Here is a 21887-nt window from a genome sequence, read left to right on the forward strand (position 1 = left end):
CTATGACGGACCACCTGATGGAAAGTGGAACCGTCGCCTATAGTACCATGGACACAACAGAGTATACTGTTTCGCCCATGATACCCCCCATGCGTTGCCATTCCTGAGGACTCGGGTGTTATTCCTCTGTACTCAGTAAATTCACGCCATATCCCACTCTTCAAACCGTAACACAGCCATGTAAATACAACTGCTTCACGGTTGAAGGTAGGTGGTTTAAATAATAAAAGATTTCAAATAACCTTAATTGAATTGGTTAGTAACTAATGTGGACAGAATACCAAGGACTTTCTTTGAATCTATAGTAACAAATTACCTTTACTTAATAAATACAGCTGAAAAAACAATAGTACTAAATTCAATACAATCATGTTTCCATACATAACCCTACAAAGGTCGTAAGTATTTTTACAGATGCCATCTAATATGTCGATAATGTCGTATAAACAAATAATAATGATCAACATCATTTGATGGCATGACCATGGTACGGTATACAACGAGCCACCTGGGTAGTAACCACCTATAGACGAAAAAAAAAAAAAAAAAATATATATATATATATATATATATAGTATATAACGAAATACTACTTAATGACCGTGAAGGAATGAAAACAATCTAATGCGAGTATAATAAAAATGCCTTGTGGTCCCGGCATAGAATGGACCGCACCTTGCTTTCTCGTGGGTGTCATAAGTGGCGACTATAATGGTAGGGATAGAGGGATAGGCAGCAGCGTCCCTATGAAAACACCACCAAAAGCCTAACTTCGGTTGCTAATCCGCCTGGCAAGCGTGGCAACAACTGTCAAACCCCCTTATGGGGGGAGCCATGTTCAGCAATGGACAGTTAATGGCTGATACAATAACACACACGCACGCACGCACGCACGTGCGTCTGGACGACGAAAATTGGACGTCGCTAGATATCAACGTCAAATATTTTACAATTCAAGGAAAGTGATTTGAAAAATGAGGTCCAGAGGGAGACTTTGTACAAAAGTCGATTGCTTGGGTACCTCTGTCCCGTTCGTGTTTCAACCGTGAAGTAGTTGTGTTTGCATGGCTGTGTTTCGGTTTGAAGGGTGGGATATGACGTGAATTTACAGGGTACAGAGGAATAACACCTGAATCCTCAGGAATGGCAACGCATGGGGGGTATCATTGGCGAAACAGTATACTCTGTTATGTCCATGGTACTGCTCATGTCTATAGGCTACGGTTACCACTTTCCATCAGGTGGGCCGACAGCTTGTTTGCCATTCTAAGTTGTATAAAATAAAATCACTTCATCCAAACCGTCGTCTTGTTTGTTATATCTAATTTTATAAAGGATAGGTGTGGGTGCAAGGGATACGTAATAGAAGTACATTTTTTTAATTGGTTTTACCACAGTCAGGCTGTCGCTCGCGTCACTGCCGCCTTTGAATAAGGGTCACGAATCGATTCCGAAACTAGTCGAGCTTTTTCGTTCTAATTACACGTAGGTTAAACCGGCAGTTATTTCATTAAAATGTGCTTACAAAACTTTTAACAATAAAAATCCCATTAACCCGTATAAACCATTTTATTAACCGCTAAGTAAACTTTTAACAATTCCCCCCTCGTTTTCGTATTTCACCCCTTTCATGCCGAGACTGTAGGGCGACTCGCCCCGCGTCTGTAGGTAGAACAATCCTTTTGTACCAGGCTTGGAGGGGTATCCCATGTAACTGGAAAAAATAATTATTGTATTGAATTAAAAGCATTCATACCGACATACTTGGCCGACAGTCAATGTGGGTGATCATGGGTGGTGGTAATCATTTACCATCAGGTGAGCCGCATGCTTGTATGCCCCGTGTGTTATGAAAAAAATATAGGGGGGGGGGGGGATGAAGTGGATTATCTGTAAAGGGGTCTCATTATCAGCATTATACCCGGTCGACCTCAAGCAGGTTCGTCTGGAAACCATTGTGTTTAATTTTTGATGAATTCATCACGATTAGCCAACTGACCTGCTTCATCCTCACTTATTATCCCTCACTGGTGCCCCGCCAGTGTATACCTCGCGGTTCCCCCTGGAAACTATCATAGTTGATTCCTGATGCATTCATCATGATGGGCTAACTGGCCTGTTTTCATTCTCATCTATCCCCCTTCACTGGTGCTCCGCCAGCGTATCCCGTTAACGCAGGCGGGGTTACCATACCATTTTTACTCTAAAAAAATATATACTCGTATATATTAGTGCTGCTCTAACTCTGACGTCCGTTAGAAATCTATGTTTGTATTCTCCGTTTATTCAGGTGTCTAAGCAAGCAAGCAATATATACAAAACACACATCATGTTTATAATAATTTATACGTAATGACTTATGTTGGCAGGAATGTTAAAAGACCAAGTTCAATATGAAGTGATAGATTTGAGTCGAGCGTTAGAGGCACGGTAACCGCTACAAAGAAAAATGCTCAGCTGCTATTCCCGTGAATTTGATTGTTTCTTGGGGTATTAATGGTTCAACCATAGAATAAATACGTACTTAACGGGTTGAGGGTTTGTTGTTGAAGGTTGAAAATTTGTCACACACATAGTATTTGGCATGAAAATGGATTTGGGTTAAAACAACCAACTTGCTGGAGTTTCGTCGAGTGACCACAGAGTATTTGTGTTCAGACGTTTTTTGTTTTAGTTAAATCATTTTATATTATTTTTGTTATTTGTATGTAATATTCCTTTTTATATGTTATTGTACTCATGCTTTCCTGGGTGAGCGTATTGGAAGACTGTAAGGCTCACCCAGTGGATGTAATAAATAAGTAAATAAATACCAAACCAGGATTAGAACTGGCGACCTTTGCGGTCATTAAGTCGGAACAGTATAACTCTGGACTGCAACATTCTCTTATGAAACTTAATTAACTAGATTTATATTAATTCAGATCTCTTTTTATTAGGTATATACTTAATCAGATGAAGTTTCACCTATAAGTCATAATACACATAATGCTATAAAGATGATCTATTTACCTAATTTCATGGTCGCATGTCCCATTTTGGAAGGCAGTCCAACTCTCACATCTGATGGACGGGAACGCCTGTAGGTTGACGGTGGACTCTGCGAAGAGTTGCCAAGCGCGACTGTGGCTGCAGGTCGCTCGCACGCAGTCTGTCTGCTCGGACCCTCCGTTGGGGTAGTAATCGGCATCGCCTGGATAAGGTCCCATGGTCATCATCACAAAGACATCATGATAACCCATATTTTTGGAGTGTTAGCTCGAATAAAAGGGATCAGAGAACTTACCAACAGGCTCTTCCATGCCGGCGATGCCTGCGTTTGTATGTATCACATCAACATACTCAGCGTCCGACGACTGTATTCTGAGATCCGGTTCAACTTGCGCGAAACACGGTCCGGCCGGGTCTAGCGCTGTTATCCGGCCGATATGCAGCCCGGTCAGGTTGGTGAACGTCTTGCCTGTGAAGCTCGCGATTTGCGAGCCCAGGCTGTGGCCGATGACGTGGATTGTCTCGGGTTTAACGCCACCTGATTATAGGAGAATGACTTTATACAAAAGTTATCTGCATTGGTAGATAGATAGACACTCTTTATTGTTTTTTCCAAAAGTTTTACAATAGTAAACTTATTATAAATACAAATTATTACTAGAAGAGATCATTGAGAAAACAATGGGCTGCCTTATTGTTGTAATCGATTTCTTTAAGGTAACCTTTGAATGAAGGGGAATAATTATAAACTGGGTAACATTAAAAGGCTTTAAAAGTTATAATTATTTCATATTTTACTGAAAAACTTTTGAACTTAAGAAGAACAGTGTTAGGAGCCAACTCGCCTGTACCCAGATTATGTAGGATTCTGAATGCTCACAGCGATCAAATTGACATCAATTTTGGATCCATCAATAGCAGATATAACTTATTGCGGAAAATCTTAGACATAAGTTCTTAATCTATTTATTATTCAGATATTGTTATTGTCATTGTTAATAATTATTAAATATTATAATAATGCATGTGGTGTACGCCTGTAAAAGACTTTTACATTAGGCAAAATTATTTTTTGTGTTATCGATTAAGTAGCATATAAAATGTAAACTTGTAGGTGAACCTTATTAAATAAATAAATAAATATTGAAATAAAAAAAAGTAACTTATTTCTTTCACTGTAATTCAAGTACTATGAAAAAGCGATTAATTTAGCTTTTGACTAATGATTAAGTCTTAAAATTTAGGTGCTTGACCTATAAAATTGATATTTGCCAATTATAATTTTGTAGGAAGTAGGTAATCAGCTAAGGAAACTAATTTAAAAAAGTTGCGTGAAAAAAAAAACATTTCACTTCATCACTCATGAAGACACAATTGTAGGGGAAAAGCAGAAATACTCGTACTTACTGTGTACCATCGCAGCAAGCACTTCACCAAGTTTCTCCCCCAGGAAGCGCACGTAAGTCGTGGAGCGGAGGTACAGCCAGTTGATCAGATGACCCCCGTCCAGCGCTAATACATTATCCAATCCTGAAAAAATACCACAGCTTACTTATTTTTTTTATACAACTTAGAATGGCAAACAAGCTGACGGCCCACCTGATGGAAAGTGGTAACCGTCGCCTATGAGCAGTAGCAGCACCATGAGCAGTACCATGGACATGCAAACACAAACAGAGTATACTGTAAATTCTAGTTGCATTAATTTTTTTGGGTGAAAATGGTGAGCTGACGGTATACGTTGGTGCCGTACCAATGAGAAGTACAGATGAAGTTAGGTTTTTAAGCTATAGCGATTAATTCATCTAACGGATACGCTAGGACTTAGAACAAGAAGGAATTGATTCCGTAGCAAACGCATTGCTAGCAATAAACTCTATCAGTTCGACCTCCTCGCGGTTCCCCCGGAAACCATCATGACTGATTTACTATTGGTATTTTACTATTACATAGTCTGTTCGACCAATATATCCATTATCATGCATTAAGTACCGTATTGTTAGATAGGTTTCTTGCCACAAGTACCAATTTTTTTTACGAGGGGGAATATATATATATATATATATATATATATATATATATATATATATATATATATATATATATATATATATATATATATATATATATATATATATCTACATACATCTCTAATTTCATTCAATTTCATATCATGGTAGTAATGGGGTCTCGAACTCAGGTAGTACCTACATATTGTTTGAGCAATGTTTTTTTACCAAACCATGGGGGATAATTGGTATGGTAATCCATTGTTAGCAATTTTTTTATGGGTGATAATGATATGGTATGCGCTATCAGTATACACTGGCAGGGCACCAGTGATAGATGTCCTGACGAATTCAACTAGAATTAGCAACGATGGTTTCCAGGGGGAACCGCGTGGAATATATTTCGTTTTTTATCTGTTTGTCAGTCCGTATAATTGATTATTAAGTCGATTTCTGGAACTAGATACTCATGGTTAGATAAGTACAATAATATCGCGGAAATTACGTATAAATGTCGTATTACAAACGCAGATCGCGTGCTAGCTAATGAATCACAGTGGTTTCTAGAGAATTGACTTACAGATCTTGTGCAGTTAGGTAGTTAGGTAGAACGATGTATTTATCCTATTACCTATACAGACTAATCAATATATAAAACGAGATGATGACATGTTTTAAATTACAAATAATGGTACATCGTTACCTTGAGCTATAAGCATGATTTAATGTTCGTTTTAACCAACTTCAAGAGGAAAGAGGTTCTAATTTGAACATTTTTTTTTGATGATTGATAATGAAATGGTAACCCCGCCTGCGCTATTGGTATACGCTGTCGGGGAACTAGTGAGAGTAATTGAGAATAAAAAGACTGGCCAGTTAGCCCGTCGTAATGAATACACATGGAATTCAGCGCGATGGTTTCCAGGGGGCACCACGTGCAGGTCGACCTGGTTGAGTATATTGCTAGCAATGACGCCCTTAGTCTCCATTATTAACAGACCCTCCAGATCCTCCATTATAATCAGACCCAGAGTTTTGTCCGGGTAATTTGTACAACAACCGCATTGTACAAATTATAACGGGAATTGCTTTGTATAACCCGTCAATGTAAATGTACTATTTCGTAAATATTATACCTTAAATATGATAGCGTAATTCTTATAAATTTGGCGGGTTATACTGAGCAATTTCTTTTATTTTCCGTGTAATTCCGTGTATTTATATTTATGTACGTATATAATTGTGCTTATTTACACAGATATTTATTATTTTTACAGATCTATTTGTTTAACGCGCCACCTGTCTATTTATTCTTTAATTCCTTCTACCCAAAGGTTGTCTGTAAGAGATTGCTTAGCAACAAGACCGCCTTTTCTACTACACTATACTTATCGAAAATTTTTCAACAAATCCTGTAATTTTGGTAGAATAAAGAGTTAAAAAAAAGTATTTTCAGCTACCCAGTTCTCACCTCGTTTGTACAGAGCCTCCCTCACGGCCTTGAAGCTGGCCTGCCCGGGGTCGTCCGTGAAGCCATGCAGGTAGATGATGAGGTGGTCTTTCCCGGTGTAGTGTGTCTCGAGTGGGATGAGCTTGGCCGCAGAGTTTATATCATAACTCACATTTACATCTCTGAAAAAAAAAATCATTTATATATATTTATAATACCGAATTGCCATATCACTGATGATGAAGAGGGAATAGTAATCCGATAAAGACAACTTATGAATGAAGGAGTTATTAGAAATTTTATGCAGAACTAAAGTTATTTTAAATTTGTGAAATGTTACGGTAACCCAATTGGCCCTCTACCAGTTTTAAGTAGGATTTATTGATGAGGAACGATGACAATAGAGGAGAATGAAATCAAGTCAGTTGGCGCATCGTAACGAATTCATCAGAGATTCACCACCAAGAGTTATATACTTTATTATAAAAATATAAAAATTGCCATACACATGGAATTTGTGATGAAGAAAGGCATAGTTTATATTTTATTGCGCATTTTTTTTTGATGGGTGAAAATGGTAAGGTAACCCCGTCTGCGCTAACGGGATACGCTGACGGAGCACCAGTGAAGGGTGATAGATGAGGATGAAAACAAGCCAGTCAACCAATCATGATGAATTCATCAGGAATTAATCATGATAGTTTCCAGGGGGAACCGCGAGGAGTTCGACCTGGTTGGGTATATTGCTAGCAATGGGATTCTCAGACTCCATTACTAACAATCCCTTTCCCCCCTTATACATATTACATATTATAATATTATCTCAATTTCTTTGACGAAGTCGCCGGTGATAACTAGTATAAATACTTACTTTGACAAATATTTTAGCGTCAGGGAATTGACGTCCGGCTCGTTCTCGCCTTCCAGCTGTTCATACTTCAAGCCAAATAATTCCTTCACGTTTTCGCCTAAAAATTAAACTATTATCAGAATGATTTTTTTTATACAACTTAGAATGGCAAACAAGCTGACGGCCCACCTGATGGAAAGTGGTAACCGTCGCCTATAGACATGAGCAGTACCATGGACATAACAGAGTATATTGTTACGCCCATGATACCCCCAGGCGTTGCCATTCCTGAGGACTCAGGTGTTATTCCTCTGTACCCTGTATATTCACGCCATATCCCACCCTTCAAACCGAAACACAGCCATGCAAACACACTGCTTCACGGTTGAATCACGAATGGGACAGAGGTACCCAAGCAAACGACTTTGATTCTAATTAAACGGTCAGATTAGATCGTGTGCTTGCTGACAAGGGTCTAAAACACATGCATGAGATGAATTATCACAGTGGATGAAGGAAGAGATGTATTGTCTACCATTTCCAACAGACTTCAAAAAATGTTCTCAATTCCATTGTATTTTTTATATTTATTACCTCATAATTTCGCCATTTGTAAACCAATTTGGAATTTTTTTTCTTAAAGGATATACTTGCAGATTGGTTTTTTAGAGATTTTACGAAAAACCTGTTCATTAATTTAATTTCTGAATCAAAATTACTGATTTGCCACGATTAGAGTCTGTTTTTTTTTGTAATAAACATTATACTATTGTCCTGCAATTTATTATTGCTTCCTATAATGCTGATTGTTTTGTACATGTTTGAATGTAATTATTATATACATGTTTGAATGTAATTATTATATACTCGCGGTTTTTTAATATGATGAATTCATCATAGATAGATAGATACCCTTCACTGGTGCTTATTGTTTCCATTTTAACCCCAAAAAAAAAAAAAATATAGTAGTAAACTTATTACTTATTACAAAAACAAACAATTACAAGGAAAGATACATTTTTTGCATCCCTTTTTCTCTGTTAGTTTGAATATATAGTTTTTAGAAGCATGTGTTTTTATTTTATATGACTTAGCTATTAGCTAATGTATCCTTCTCTGGGGGAACAATAAACAGTTATCTTTAACACCCCTGGTAAATTAGAAAAGACCTTAGTGTATCGAATCTCATTCTTGATGCGAAATAAAGATATAAAATTAATCAGTATTTAAACAGTTTTTTTTTTAAATACTGCTCAGCTATTTAAGTAAATATATTAAACTTAAACAGATATTGATGTATTTATTTATGCCATTTGTGTACCTCTTCAAGTCTAATTTAAATTTATAATACCGTCTCGAGACTAGACGAATAAAAAATCCATCTTGACTTAGTGGTTCGATACCTAAATTTAAAGAGCCAGTTTCTAAGGTCAATTTAGCTATATTATTTTGTGACAATTTTAGTTAACTCTCCAGTGAAAATATAATATACATATACACATATCTGTCACGCCTGTTTCCTATAGTAATAATATTTTAACGTCGAAAGTAGCTAACAGATACCTAATAGAAAATATTGCTTTAACCGCGCCAAATGTAGACATGAACGATTCAAGATTTTGCTACCCGATACAAATTAAAATGGGACCAAAACAAGAGCTAACCTTATCGATTACATCATTTCCAAAATTATTAAAATCGGTTCAGTAGTAAACAATCTCTCTAGCTGAATTAACAAGCTATATTCAATTGATCTTAGTACTAAACCACCATAAACGATAAACAGGTAGCGACACTTTAAAAAAAAACACGAATGTCGCCTTTTTATGTTGGCATGTTCAAAAACTTTCCCTTGTGGTCCCGGCATAGAATAGACTACCCCTGAGGACTCAGCTGTTATTCCTCTATACCCTGTAAATGCATGCCATATCCCACCCTTCAAACCGAAACACAGCCATGTTGTACTTGCTTTAATGTTCGTTACCTCATAATTTCGTCAGTTGGAAACTTTGTACAAAAGTCGATTGCTTGGGTACCTCTGTCCCATTCGTGTTTCAACCGTGAAGCAGTTGTGTTTGCATGGCTGTGTTTCGGTTTGAAGGGATATGGCGTGAATTTACTGGGTACGGAGGAATAACACCTGAGTCCTCAGGTATGGCAACGCATGAGGGGTATCATCGGCGAAACAGTATACTCTATTATGTCCATGATACTGCCCATGTCTATAGGCAACGGTTACCACTTTCCATCAGATGGGCCGTCAGCTTGCTTGCCATTCTGTTGTATAAAAAAAAGTTGTAAACCCATTTAGAAAGCATTTTTATCTAAAGGCATATGCTTACAGACGGACACAAAGAAAGGTTATCAAAAGCGTTTAAAAAAATAGTTTAGTTTTTTAATCAAAATAATTAACTTTATCATAATTGGCTAATACATTTGGCTTTTTAATTTTGCTTCATGATATTTTCATAATCTGCAAAGCAAAACAAAACCTAAAATAAAGCAAAACCTATCAGGTATAAATAAAAATAAAATTGTGTACAACATCAATTTTTTTTATAAATAAATAAAAAAAAATATAAAGAAAAACCGATGATTATATCTTTACACTCACATTGGCTGAAGACAATTGAAGCGGCAGCTTTGACAATAGGTTGCTTCACATCAGCAATTTCCCCTTGCACACCCTTATTGACCATCTGCAACGCTTGGCTACCAGCGTCCACCACAGCGGTGCCACCGTCCACCAGCTTGCTTCCAGTTTCTTTCAATTTGTCACTGCCAAGTTTGGCGCCGCTCTCTAAAAGTTTTACTCCTTTCCCGAAGATGTTCGTAGAGTTTTGGCTGTACACGGTGTGTAGCAGTGCCAAACAGGCGATCAGGATATTGTGCTTCATGTTTTGATACTGGTGAAACGAAAAAAGGATTATATAAGGCTAGCTTTTACCCGTGACATCGTCCGCGCAACCGGGATATGTATGGCGAGGTACCAGTTTTTTTTTGATGGGTGAAAATGGAATGGTAACCCCGCCTGCGCTAACGGGATACGCTGGCGGAGCACCAGTGAAGGGTGATAGATGAGAATGAAAACAGGCCAGTTAGCCCATCATGATGAATTCATCAGGAATTAACCATGATAGTTTCCAGGGGAACCGCGAGGAGGTCGACCTGGTTGGGTATATTGCTAGCAATGGGATTTTCAGTCTCCATTACTAACAATCCCTTTCCCCCCGGCGAGGTACCAGTGAAGGGTGATACGTGAGCATGAAGTTAGATTTGTTGACTTATTGTTAAGAATTCATCAGTAACGATGATATGTAGTGGACGGGGACGGGGAAATGGAGGTCGATTCAATTCTCTGACGCCCATACATGTCCATTTTAGATAGATAGATAGATTTATGTCTTTAAAATAAGAGCATGATCCCGATATTATTCAATTTATACGCTTTATAAAAAAGCGGAGAAATGTATTTGTTTAAACGCGTGATTCTGTGGAAATACCAGTCGGATATGAGAAATTATTTTACAGTTTGATGACACATTTTTTATAAGAAGGTTATAGGCTATTCGATATCACCATACGACCACCATATAATGATCCCAGTACTTAGTAATATCGTAGACATATTTCAAATTACAAAAAATACAATAAATGTTTCTTTTTTTATACATGACACAAACGGGAATCTGTACAAATGTCGTCTGTACGAGTACTTCCGTCCCATTCGTGTTTTTACCTGCAGGCTGTTTATCAGCACAGATAAATTATAATGCTGATTTCAGTTAGATGGAAAATGCCAATGAGCACGGAGACATAACATCTTAGCCTGAGGGGGAAAGGGATTGTTAGTAATGGGATCTAAATGACCTATTGCTATCAGGTCGACCTCCACGTGATACTCCTTGAAAACCATCGTGGTTACTTGTTGAATTTGTCACGATGGGCCAACTGACCTACTTTCATCCTAACCTATCATCCCTCATCGATGCTCCGCCAGTGTATACCGATAGCGCAGGCGGGGCTACCATTTCACGCATGACACCATTCATTCCATTCTAAGTTAGAACCACAGGTACTGCCTTCTATCATCATGATTTCTAATCTATGACAAAATATGGTAATACACACAATACCATCTAATCTATGATTCTCAATGTTCACTCTTCGTTGTTTTTCAATGAAGCATATTCCGTCTTTACTAAATCCGCATCCAAGGTTTCACTCTAATTCCAATGCAATAGAGCCTAATTTGCGCCGTGGCTGAATTTACATTGAGATTTTATATATATATAAAATAAACAACCTTTTTTTGACAGCTGTCTTTCCAATGACATCTCGCATCTACGCGTAAAAATGTTAATTTTAATAATTAAATACCTCACACGGCCGTAATGAGTTTTAATTTTTTTGTTCTAGTATACGATCTAACGGGTTCTGTACATCTTTGTTAGTATTCTATTATTATTTAAATTCCAAAAAATCACATCTTCCCGCTTAAGGAGAGGAGATGGCAACTAACCCCTGGCAGAAGCACAGTCGGCCGGGGTTCAGGGCCCCAGGGAGAGAAACCGGCGTACAATGCGGGCAGTATCTAAGAGCACCGCTTTCTGCATCTTTCCCGGGAGTGAGCCGCCTCGGAATACCAACCGTCTGAGATGTTGTTCCAGACTGGTTGGGATAAGACCGTTCACCGACATAACGATTGGAATGATTTCGGTGGACGCCACCCCCCCACATTTCGGTCACCTCGTAAGCCAAGTCGACATATTCTCTCTTTTTCTCAGTTTTGGCTTTGACAAGGTTTGTTATTGTTATTTATTTATTAAGAATATCAAATGGAGGCAAATGTAATGGACACACACAATGTAATTTATTCATATTTCTTTTTTTATTATTATTTTTATTAAGGAATTACGCGACTGACTCTTGGCCACAACAGAATATCAGTGTTTTGCTCTTTTGAGGGCAAAGCAATAAACTGAGTTGTGACCATTTTGTGTTACTATGGCACACGTATGAAAAAAGGAAATTGTTGTTTTTATATTGCTTATATATTTATATGCTATTTTGTTTTTTTTTTCTTTTGTTGCTTTTTTGTTTTTCATTCTTTTATACTGTATATGTATATATTATGTATATGTTTGTATTGTAATTTGTGTGTTGGAAGTAATGCAAATAAATTATCTATCTATTTTGAATGGCTAACGTGTTTACAGTTTGCGGGGTATATTCATCATCATCACCATCATTTAAGCCCTCAACGGTCCAATGCTAAATGTAAGCCTCCCTCTTGAGGACTTTTTCAGTAGCTGCCACTCTTTACAGGCGGTTTGGCAACCGCGGTTAGGCTTTAAAGATGTTTTAATAGGGACGCTGCTGCCCATCCCCCGTCCTCCTTTAGTCGCCTCTTACGACACCCACGGCGGTGCATATTATTAGTAGTAAAATTAACAAGTGACAGAGGTATCCAACTAAATGACTTCCCATGTCACATACGTATTTGGAGAAAAAGAAGAGCAAAAAGCTTCACGATGCAAGAAGAAGAAGATTCACAGCCCATGTGGTCGCGGCATAGAATAGGCCACCCCTTACTTTCCCGTGGATGTAATAGGCGACTGAGGGAACATAATGGTAGCGGCAGCAGCGTCTTTAAAACATCTCTAAAATCTTAACTGCAGTTGTCAACCTGGCTGCCAAGTGTGGCAGAAAAAAAACCTCCCCTTATGAGGTAGACTTATGTTCACCAGTGGACAGTTAATGTCTGAAATGATGATGAAGAAGATTCATGCAACTTGACATGAACATAGCTCGTCATAATCACAGTACGTCACAAACAGACATACGTATTTGGTCACTAGCAAGTTTGTCACAAACGATATCCAGAGGGAGACTTTGTACAAAAGTCGATTGCTTGGGTACCTCTGTCTCATTCGTGTTTCAACCGTGAAGCAGTTGTGTTTGCATGGCTGTGTTTCGGTTTGAAGGGTGGGATATGGCGTGAATTTACTGGGTACAGAGGAATAACACCTGAGTCCTCAGGAATGGCAACGCATGGGGGTACCATGGGCGAAACAGTATACTCTGTTATGTCCATGGTACTGCTCATGTCTATAGGCGACGGTTACCATTTTCCATCAGGTGGGCCGTCAGCTTGTTTGCCATTCTATGTTGTATAAAAAAAAACTTCGTAACAAACTATATTCGTAGTTCGTCACAAATGCTGTTCGCAGTTTACATATAGTGTCCATTTGACCTCCCTTTGCCTTGTCACTTGAAAATATGTTAGAGAGTGTAGAGTATCTAGTCCATTAAGTTGGTTAAGTTTAAATAGAGATTTCATTTTATATAATACATAACACATACTGGTACCAATTGTATGGAGATACATTTGGACTAAGTTAGGGAATCCTAAATATATTGTCTTGTAAATATATATACTTAAACTTAAACTTACAGGTATATTATAAATATATTTGTTACCCGTAGTTTCGTTTGTTGTAATCCGTCAATTAGGACATCGTATCAGCAGTCTGTTAAAGACGCGTTTCTACACGTCTTTATCTATATCTTTCCTTCTGGAAAGAGTTTGATATACTAGTACTATCTAGTAATTCGAAAAGCAATTTCGTAAAACTCTGACAATAGACGCTCGTGAAAGATGGCTTACAGCACGGGCTCAATCTTTTTGCTGCTTCTAAGCACTTGTTATGGGCAGTTAGTTAACATGCTGTCCCAGTATCCTAAAGCATCCACGCAAAAGGTGCACCCAATTTTTTTTCACTCGGAACTCAGATATGTTGACAATACTGTCAGAGATACTTTAGATCACGCTACGTTAAAAACCATCATGTCTAATGCAGTGCAGAATATCACATATATCAAGAATCAAACTTTTTCGGAATATATCCACGCCGAATATATGGCGGGCGTGAAAAACGAAGACGTGAAGCTCAGTATTCGAGAACTGATCACAAAGTATGGATATCCCCTGGAAGAACACGAGGTGATCACTGCGGACAGCTACATATTAAGAATGTTCCGGATACCGGGGAACGGGCCCGTTGTATTGCTCATGCACGGACTGTTCGGGAGTGCTGATGATTTCGTGGTAGCAGGCCCCAAGAACAGTTTAGCTTACTTGCTGGCAAACGACGGGTACGACGTGTGGCTGGGCAACGCCAGGGGGAACAAACACTCGCGCCGGCACGTCAGTCTCGATCCCGCTGGGCCCGCATTCTGGAAGTTCTCTTGGCACGAAATTGGTTACTACGACCTGCCGGCGATGATCGACTACAGTCTAAACGTGACGAATAGGAGGTCTCTGTACTACATCGGTCACTCGCAGGGCACCACCACCTTCTTCGTTATGGGCTCCGAGAGACCGGAATATAATGAGAAGGTGACTCTTATGATAGCGCTAGCACCAAGTGCTTACCTGTCACACACGAAGTCCCGACTAATGCGAGTTTTAGCTCCTAAAGGAGCCCTCATACAGACGGTGTTGAATAACAACGGCATATACGAGTTACTGTCGGACACTCCAACAATGCGCGTCGTGAAGGACATCCTTTGTAATACGGGCCCGCTGGTGGATATCTTATGCAATAGAATAGTGATGAGCTTAAATGTTTTTAGTTATACTGAATTAAACGCTACCCTCTTGCCGGTGATACTGAGCCACGCGCCCTCCGGAGCGTCAGTTGAGCAGGTCAATCATTACTTCCAGGGGATCATGTCGGGGATGTTTCGGCAGTACGATCACGGAGTAGATATGAACATGAAGAAATATGGCAGAGTAACACCTCCGAGTTACCCCGTGGATAAGATATCGGCTCCTGTGGCTTTGTTTTTTAGTGACGATGATACTCTTTGCTCGTCCCGTGATGCTTATAAGCTACACAGAAGACTGAACAATTGTGTCGATATGTATAAACCACCTAATGAGTACCACTTTAATCACGTGGATTTCATATGGGCGAAGCACTTCAGAATTGTGATATACAATAGGATCATAAAATTGTTAAGAAAATTCGTTTAATCATGTTATATTCTTATACTACTCAAAGTGATAAAGTGACAAGTCATGGGGCAACCGCCCCTTCTAGACACGAACCGCACCGTGGAGAACTCAGATTGTGCTCCGTGGCATTCATCGTACATTGCCACTCCTGAAGACTTAGGTGTCTTGGTTTTCCACTCAGAAATTGCACTGGCCACTTTAAGCTTCAGACTGAAGGTTTACGTAAAAATTGCGACTTCACAACAGAAACAATTCCCATCTATTTTGAGTCATACAAATGCCGTAATATTTCAGTAGATAATAGACAGAAGTTTATGGGAAAGGATTGTAGCAAAGAGAACTAATATGTTAGTCTAAATCTTCCTGCTTGTTTTTCCATCTAAATATAATATGCATTAATTTAAAGCAAATGTGAATAGGCTTTTCGTGGGCCCGCATGCCCCATCTTGACCACATCGTTAGATACATTTTCATCAGGTCAGATCGTGATCATTTGCGGGCCCTTACAATAGTAAAAACAAATTGATGGTAATGTCTAGTAAATTGACCTTCTCGGTTCTTCAGAACTTCTTCCAGTTTTTTTATAAACTAACTACCCGCCCTAGCTTGCATGATTTTAAATATTTAATTAAGAAAATGAGACGAATTTTTTCTTCACAATCTGTCATTCACTGGGTATATAAACCAGCAAACGTGGGGGGAAAGGGATTATATTGGGGTCTAACTGACCGATTGCTAGCAATACACCCTATCAGGTCGATCTCCACGCGGTTCCCCCTGGAAACCATCGTGGTTAATTGTAGTGGAATTCGTCACGATGGGCTAATTGACCTACTTCATCCTCACCTACCATCCCTCACTGGCGCCCCGCCGGTGTATACCGACAGCGCGGGTGGGGTTATTATTCCATTATCATCCATCAAAAACAAAACCAGCAAACATTGTTCTGCTATATAAATATTTTTTTCTGGATAGAGTCACGCTAGTCACCTAGCGGTATATAATATAATTTATACATTCATAAAAATCGGTCAAGCCGTTTCACAAGAGTTCGACCACAAATACCGTGAAAAGAGTTTTTTATATATAACATTTTATAAATAGGTGAAACTGTTCTGAAATATTGTATACATACATTAGAGAATTGATTTTTATTCATATAAAAAAAAATCGCCGTATAGGTTCCGGCATAGAATGGACCTTTTCTTTCCCGTGGGAAAGAAAGGGGTGGTCCATTCTATTATTATTATATTCTCCACACACCCACGGGTGTCGTAAGAGAATATATATAGAGGCGAGTAAGGGAGCATATGGTAAAGATATGGGCAGCAATGTCCTTCTTAAAACATATTTAAAAGCCTAACTACGGTTGCTAACCCTCCTGCCAAACGTGGCAACTACTGGCAAAACTCCCCTTATGGGGAAGGCTAATGTTCAACAATGGATAGTTAACGGCTGAAATGAAATGAAAATAAAGATATTTTGCACTTTATTTCGTAATAGTTGTCTTTATTAATTTGGTATTGAAATAAAGCAAATGTCCTCGTGAATAACAGTTGACAAATAATATGAATAGATCCTTCATACCTATTTAATTATAGAACAAATTCATCGACTAGTCGACAAAAATATATTATGGCCGACTTAACCGGTTTTAGTAACTATTTATAATTTAAAATATTATTTTTATATTTTTTTATACCACTGAGGTGGCAAACAAGCATATGGCCCACTTGATGGTAAGTGGTTACCGTAGCCTATGAACACCTGCAATACCAGAGGTATTACGCGTGCGTTGCCGACTCTGAAGAAACCTCTTTACCCCGAGGGGAAAGGGATTGTTAGTAATGGAGGTCGACGAGGAGGCCTCCTCGCGGTTCCCCCTGGAAACTATCATGGTTAATTCCTGATGAATTAATTATGATGGGCTAACTGGCCTGTTTTCATTCTCATCGATCACCCTTCACTGGTGCTCCGGCAGCGTATCCCGTTAGCGCAGGCGGAGTAATCATACCATTTTCACCCATCAAAAAACTTGTATAACATACTTAATATAAGGTAAAAATAATAATATTTTTTTTTTTTATACAACTTAGAAACTCTTTACCCCCTTTTGAAGAACCCCATTTATGAGATGAGATATATGTATCCAAACAAACGACGTTTGTACAAAGTCTCCCTCGGGTACAATAATACATTAATTCCGGCTTCTCATAAAACCATATGTATAATTTAAAAATAATTATCATATACTCGTATTTGCTGAAGACTCCAGTACACTATTCTAGTTTTTACGACAAATCGTTCACAGTGCAAGCTGTACGACTGGTAAATTACCAGTTTCTATTCGAAACATAAAATGTCTGCTTAGTTTTTTTAGAACAAAACTAAGTTGTCATCCCTTTAATTTGTTTATTTGTCGGGTTAGCATACTTATTTCTTCAGATATATAAAAATTTATAACTTTGTTTTTTACGTATACGTATACATTTGCCTGGAAAAGATCGCTTTTAGCAATAAGGTCGCCCATTGTTTTCTCATTGTGATTATTTTTTGTAATTGTTTATATTTATAATAAGTTTATTATTGTAATCTTTTGGAGGAAATAATAAAGAGTATCTATCTATTTATATTAATTTCTTCTGGGTCAGGAAAAGAGATTGTTAGTAAAAAGGTTTAACTGATCTATTATTATCAATACACCCTATCAGGTCGACCTCCACGCGGTTCCCCCTGTCGGTATGATAGCGCAGGCGGGGTTACCATTCCATTATCGCTCATTAAAAAAAGACATCCTTAGTGTTAGACTCGGACGCGGCTCATCAGACGGGCTGTATGCTTGCTTGCCGCCTTTGTGATATAAAAAAGAAAAAAGCTCTTTAAGATACATTGTTTATTAAAGTGTAAAACACTTTTAGGCCGGTTGGGAAATTTTTGAGATGGGGAAAAGCGCTGGACATGATTGATACATATGATATACAGTTTTAATTTTCATTCTATTGTGGGATCAAGGGTTTACAGAAAGAAAATTGGTTGCTCCGTATTACTATGTATGTATAAAAAAGTTTTTCCAAATATTACAAAATTACAACATCTTTACACATCTGTAAAGCACACTGTAGCCAGGCTGAGTCTAATCTTTTTTTTCAATGTTTCTATCCTATTTACTCAAACACAAAACAGCGCAATAAATGTAAATTTTCTTACAATACTAAAATAAGTTGTGATAAAAAATTCTTTCTAAAAAATTTATCTTAATAATCCAAAAATGGGGGGAAAGGGTTTGTTAGCAATGGAGTTTGACAGCCCCATTGCTAGCAATATGCCTTATTAGGTTGACCTCCACGTGGTTCCCCCTGGAAACCATCGTGAACAATTCTTGTTGAATTCGTCACGATGGGCTAACTGACCTACTTCATCCTCACCTATTATCCCTCACTGGTGCCCCGCCGGTGTATACCGATAGCGCGGGTGGGGTTACTATCATCCATTAAAAAAAAAATCCAAAAATAATGTTGTCCAATGAAATTCAATAACAAGTTGGACGACTGACTAGCATTTTTTTCTTTCTCCAGTAAAATGATTTTAAAACCATTTACAACTTTATTAATTTAGAACCTATTAGCAAAAAAAAAAAAACTTACACTTTTCGATCCAATTTCAAGACACTAAACTGTAAATCCACGATTGTCCATCAATTTTGATAAATAATTTACACAAAACGACAGAAAACTAGTCACAATTTCATTATTTGGTCGTAATATCAATATTAATTTGCGATAATGCGAGCTGCACGCGATATGTGAGCTCGCGTGTTACTGCCGCCACGAGATACAAAACGTGCTTTTATTCTGCCTACACCTTGCAAGTTCACGGGGTGATAGTTATCCAAAATTATGACTCAGATCGCCTTCGTTAACGGACAAATATGGAAGAAATGGACGTCAATTCGAAAAATCCCCGGGCGTAAAATTTATTGAACAGTTTTGCGCAATTCATAATCTTATATATTTTTTTTATACAACTTAGAATGGCGAACTAGCTGACGGCCCACCTGATGGAAAGTGGTAACCGTCGCCTATAGACATGAGCAGTACCATGGACAGAACAGAGTATACTGTTTCGCCCATGATACCTCCATGCGTTGCCATTCCTGAGGACTCAGATGTTATTCCTCTGTACCCTGTAAATTCACGCCATATCCCACCCTTCAAACCGAAACACAGCCGTGCAAACACAACTGCTTCACGGTTGAAACACGAATGGGACAGAGGTACCCAAGCAATCGACTTTTGTACAAAGTCTCCCTCTGGTAAAACTGGTTATATTTACTCATAAGATATTGTAGCTTTAGCATTCCCACGATTAATCATATTTTTTTTATTATAGATATTATTTATTATTACTGAAAGATGGATTTTTTCAAGCAAAAAAACCTGCCACTGCGACCTTTCCACGATCTTTCATGTTACTACAAATAACTACGATCTATTTTTGTTAGTAATAATTGACTAAAGGAGTTAAGGGGCCGCCTGAAAATCAGCGTTATATAGGTACATCTCACTGGATCTGTACATATATAGCAACAGCTGAGGCGGCTCCAGCAATCAGCAACATTAATTGTTCTTTTTTTTCTTTTGGTTGTTTTAATTTTTAATTTTCTTAATACTGGTAATAAAGGTTATCTATCTATCTATTTAAAAACTATGTTAGTGAAAACAAAACAAATAATTTTATGGCCCCTATAATTTTAAGGCTCAATTAGAAGTTCATACTTATTACATAATACAGAAGAAGAATGAAGTTACTGCTACCACGCCGTTAGTGTAAACGAGGTCGATGTAATCAAGATGGACCGAACTTTTTTTTTATGCAACTTAGAATGGCAAACAAGTTGACGGTCCACCTGATGGAAAGTGGTAACCGTCGCCTATAGACATGAGCAGTGCCATGGACATAACAGACTATACTGTTTTGCCCATGATACCTTCCATGCGTTGCCATTCCTGAGGACTCAGGTGTTATTACTCTGTACCGTGTAAATTCACTGCCAAATTACTGCCACCCTTCAAATCGAAACACAGCCATATAAACACAACTGCTTCACGGTGGAAACACGAATGGAACAGAGGTGCCCAAGCAAACGACTTTGGTACAAAGCCCCCACCACACCTGGTCTCCCCCTGGTAATATTACTACTTTTAATTCTTTATAGAGGCTAGTCAACGTGACCACATCCCACCTGATGATCCGTATCCAATTGCGGATCTGAGAAGCACATTTGCTCCAAATCAGATCGTATATAACGTAATAACAACGTTGCCTATTGCTCTTTCAATAATCAAGATTGTTTTCAATTAATTTAGGAGATCCGTTTACCGTATCAAATTAAAAGGACAAGTCTTCTAGAATCCTTTGTAACTTTCAAACAACGTGCCCCTCACTTTAAAGGAGTATTAGCAATGGAATCTATTATGCCGCTTCCACGCGGTTTTCCCTGGAAACCAGCGTGGCTAACTTTCTTGATTTTGCCGCGAGGGGCTAATAGACCTAACTGTATCCTAACCTATCACCCTTTATTGCTTCTACAGTAGGCATATAACGGTAGCACTAGGAAGGTTACTATTCCATTATCATCTCATAAAGAAATTAACGTTAACGCGGTGAATTTCTAGTAATGAGGAAAATTAAGTCACCATTGCTAATCCCATTACCAGCTGTTTAGATTACACGTGCCTATACACAAGTACATACACACACTTTTTTAATGGTGATAATAGAATGGTAACCCCTTTTTAGAGGGGAAAGGGAGTGCTAGTAATGTGGACTAATGGCCTCATTGCTAGCAAGCCTTGTCAGGTCGACTTCCACGCGGTTCTCCCTGGAAACCATTGTTAGATTCGTCATAGGGGGCTAACTGACCTGCTTCATCCTCACCTATCATCCTTCACTGGTGTCCCGCCAGCGTATACCGATAGCGCAAGCGGGTTCACCATTTCATTATCATCCATTAAAAAAAGCCTTTTTTATGCAAGATGCGCTGACCTATGGGCGCCGCCAAGGCTCTGATTAACGCCGGTCGTGTCAGGGTGGGATAGGTGATAGCGAGGGTGCAGTCGCTGGACTCACGGTTCATGCGTTGCATTCTCTGGGCATGTGGCGCAGCGCTGACTGCTGAGAGTGTCGACACCAGCGGAGGCATTTTGTTTCCGTTGCGAGCAGACGGGCCACAGGTCCGCCGCATGTGTCGCGCCATCACCAGAATGCTGCGTGTGCGTTGGGGCCGGTCGTAAGGCCAGCCACAGGGTGGGTGGCACCGCACAATGTAGCCGACCGTGGAAGGCTTGAGCTCCGGCACGAGATGGCCGCGGGGGCGGAGAATCGATGGACATCTAGCAGAGCTTTAGCCGTTAGGTGTCCATTGGCTCTGACGGGGATCTCCGGCGGCGGATGACGGGATTCATCCAAAGCCCAACGTGAGACAGGAGATCCGGTAGGAGGCGCGCGCGTATTCCCGGCGCGCCACTCGAGAGAGCACCCCAAAAGGGGCGGCGCTACCGGTGA

At 39.0% G+C, this 21887-nt stretch overlaps 2 protein-coding genes across 2 annotated transcripts; one reads left to right on the top strand and one right to left on the bottom strand.

Annotated features, from left to right (window-relative positions):
• Positions 1-1550: 1550 nt before the first annotated feature.
• LOC113511320 (pancreatic triacylglycerol lipase-like) lies at positions 1551-19156 on the bottom strand. Its single transcript, XM_026894951.3, has 8 exons — positions 18968-19156; positions 9915-10206; positions 7322-7418; positions 6472-6632; positions 4399-4521; positions 3287-3529; positions 3013-3193; positions 1551-1714 (listed from the first exon to the last, which is right to left on the bottom strand). Exons 2-8 carry the CDS (start codon positions 10195-10197, stop codon positions 1573-1575), a joined length of 1230 nt encoding a protein of 409 aa, XP_026750752.2. The 5' UTR covers positions 10198-10206; positions 18968-19156; the 3' UTR covers positions 1551-1572.
• Positions 11385-17357, top strand: LOC128201775 (lipase 3-like). Its single transcript, XM_052899686.1, has one exon. It carries the CDS (start codon positions 13962-13964, stop codon positions 15339-15341), a length of 1380 nt encoding a protein of 459 aa, XP_052755646.1. The 5' UTR covers positions 11385-13961; the 3' UTR covers positions 15342-17357.
• Positions 19157-21887: the final 2731 nt, after the last annotated feature.

The sequence above is a fragment of the Galleria mellonella genome, unplaced genomic scaffold, assembly GCF_026898425.1.
Source record: "Galleria mellonella isolate WM207_F2 unplaced genomic scaffold, CSIRO_AGI_GalMel_v1 utg625, whole genome shotgun sequence".
Lineage (NCBI taxonomy): Eukaryota > Metazoa > Arthropoda > Insecta > Lepidoptera > Pyralidae > Galleria > Galleria mellonella.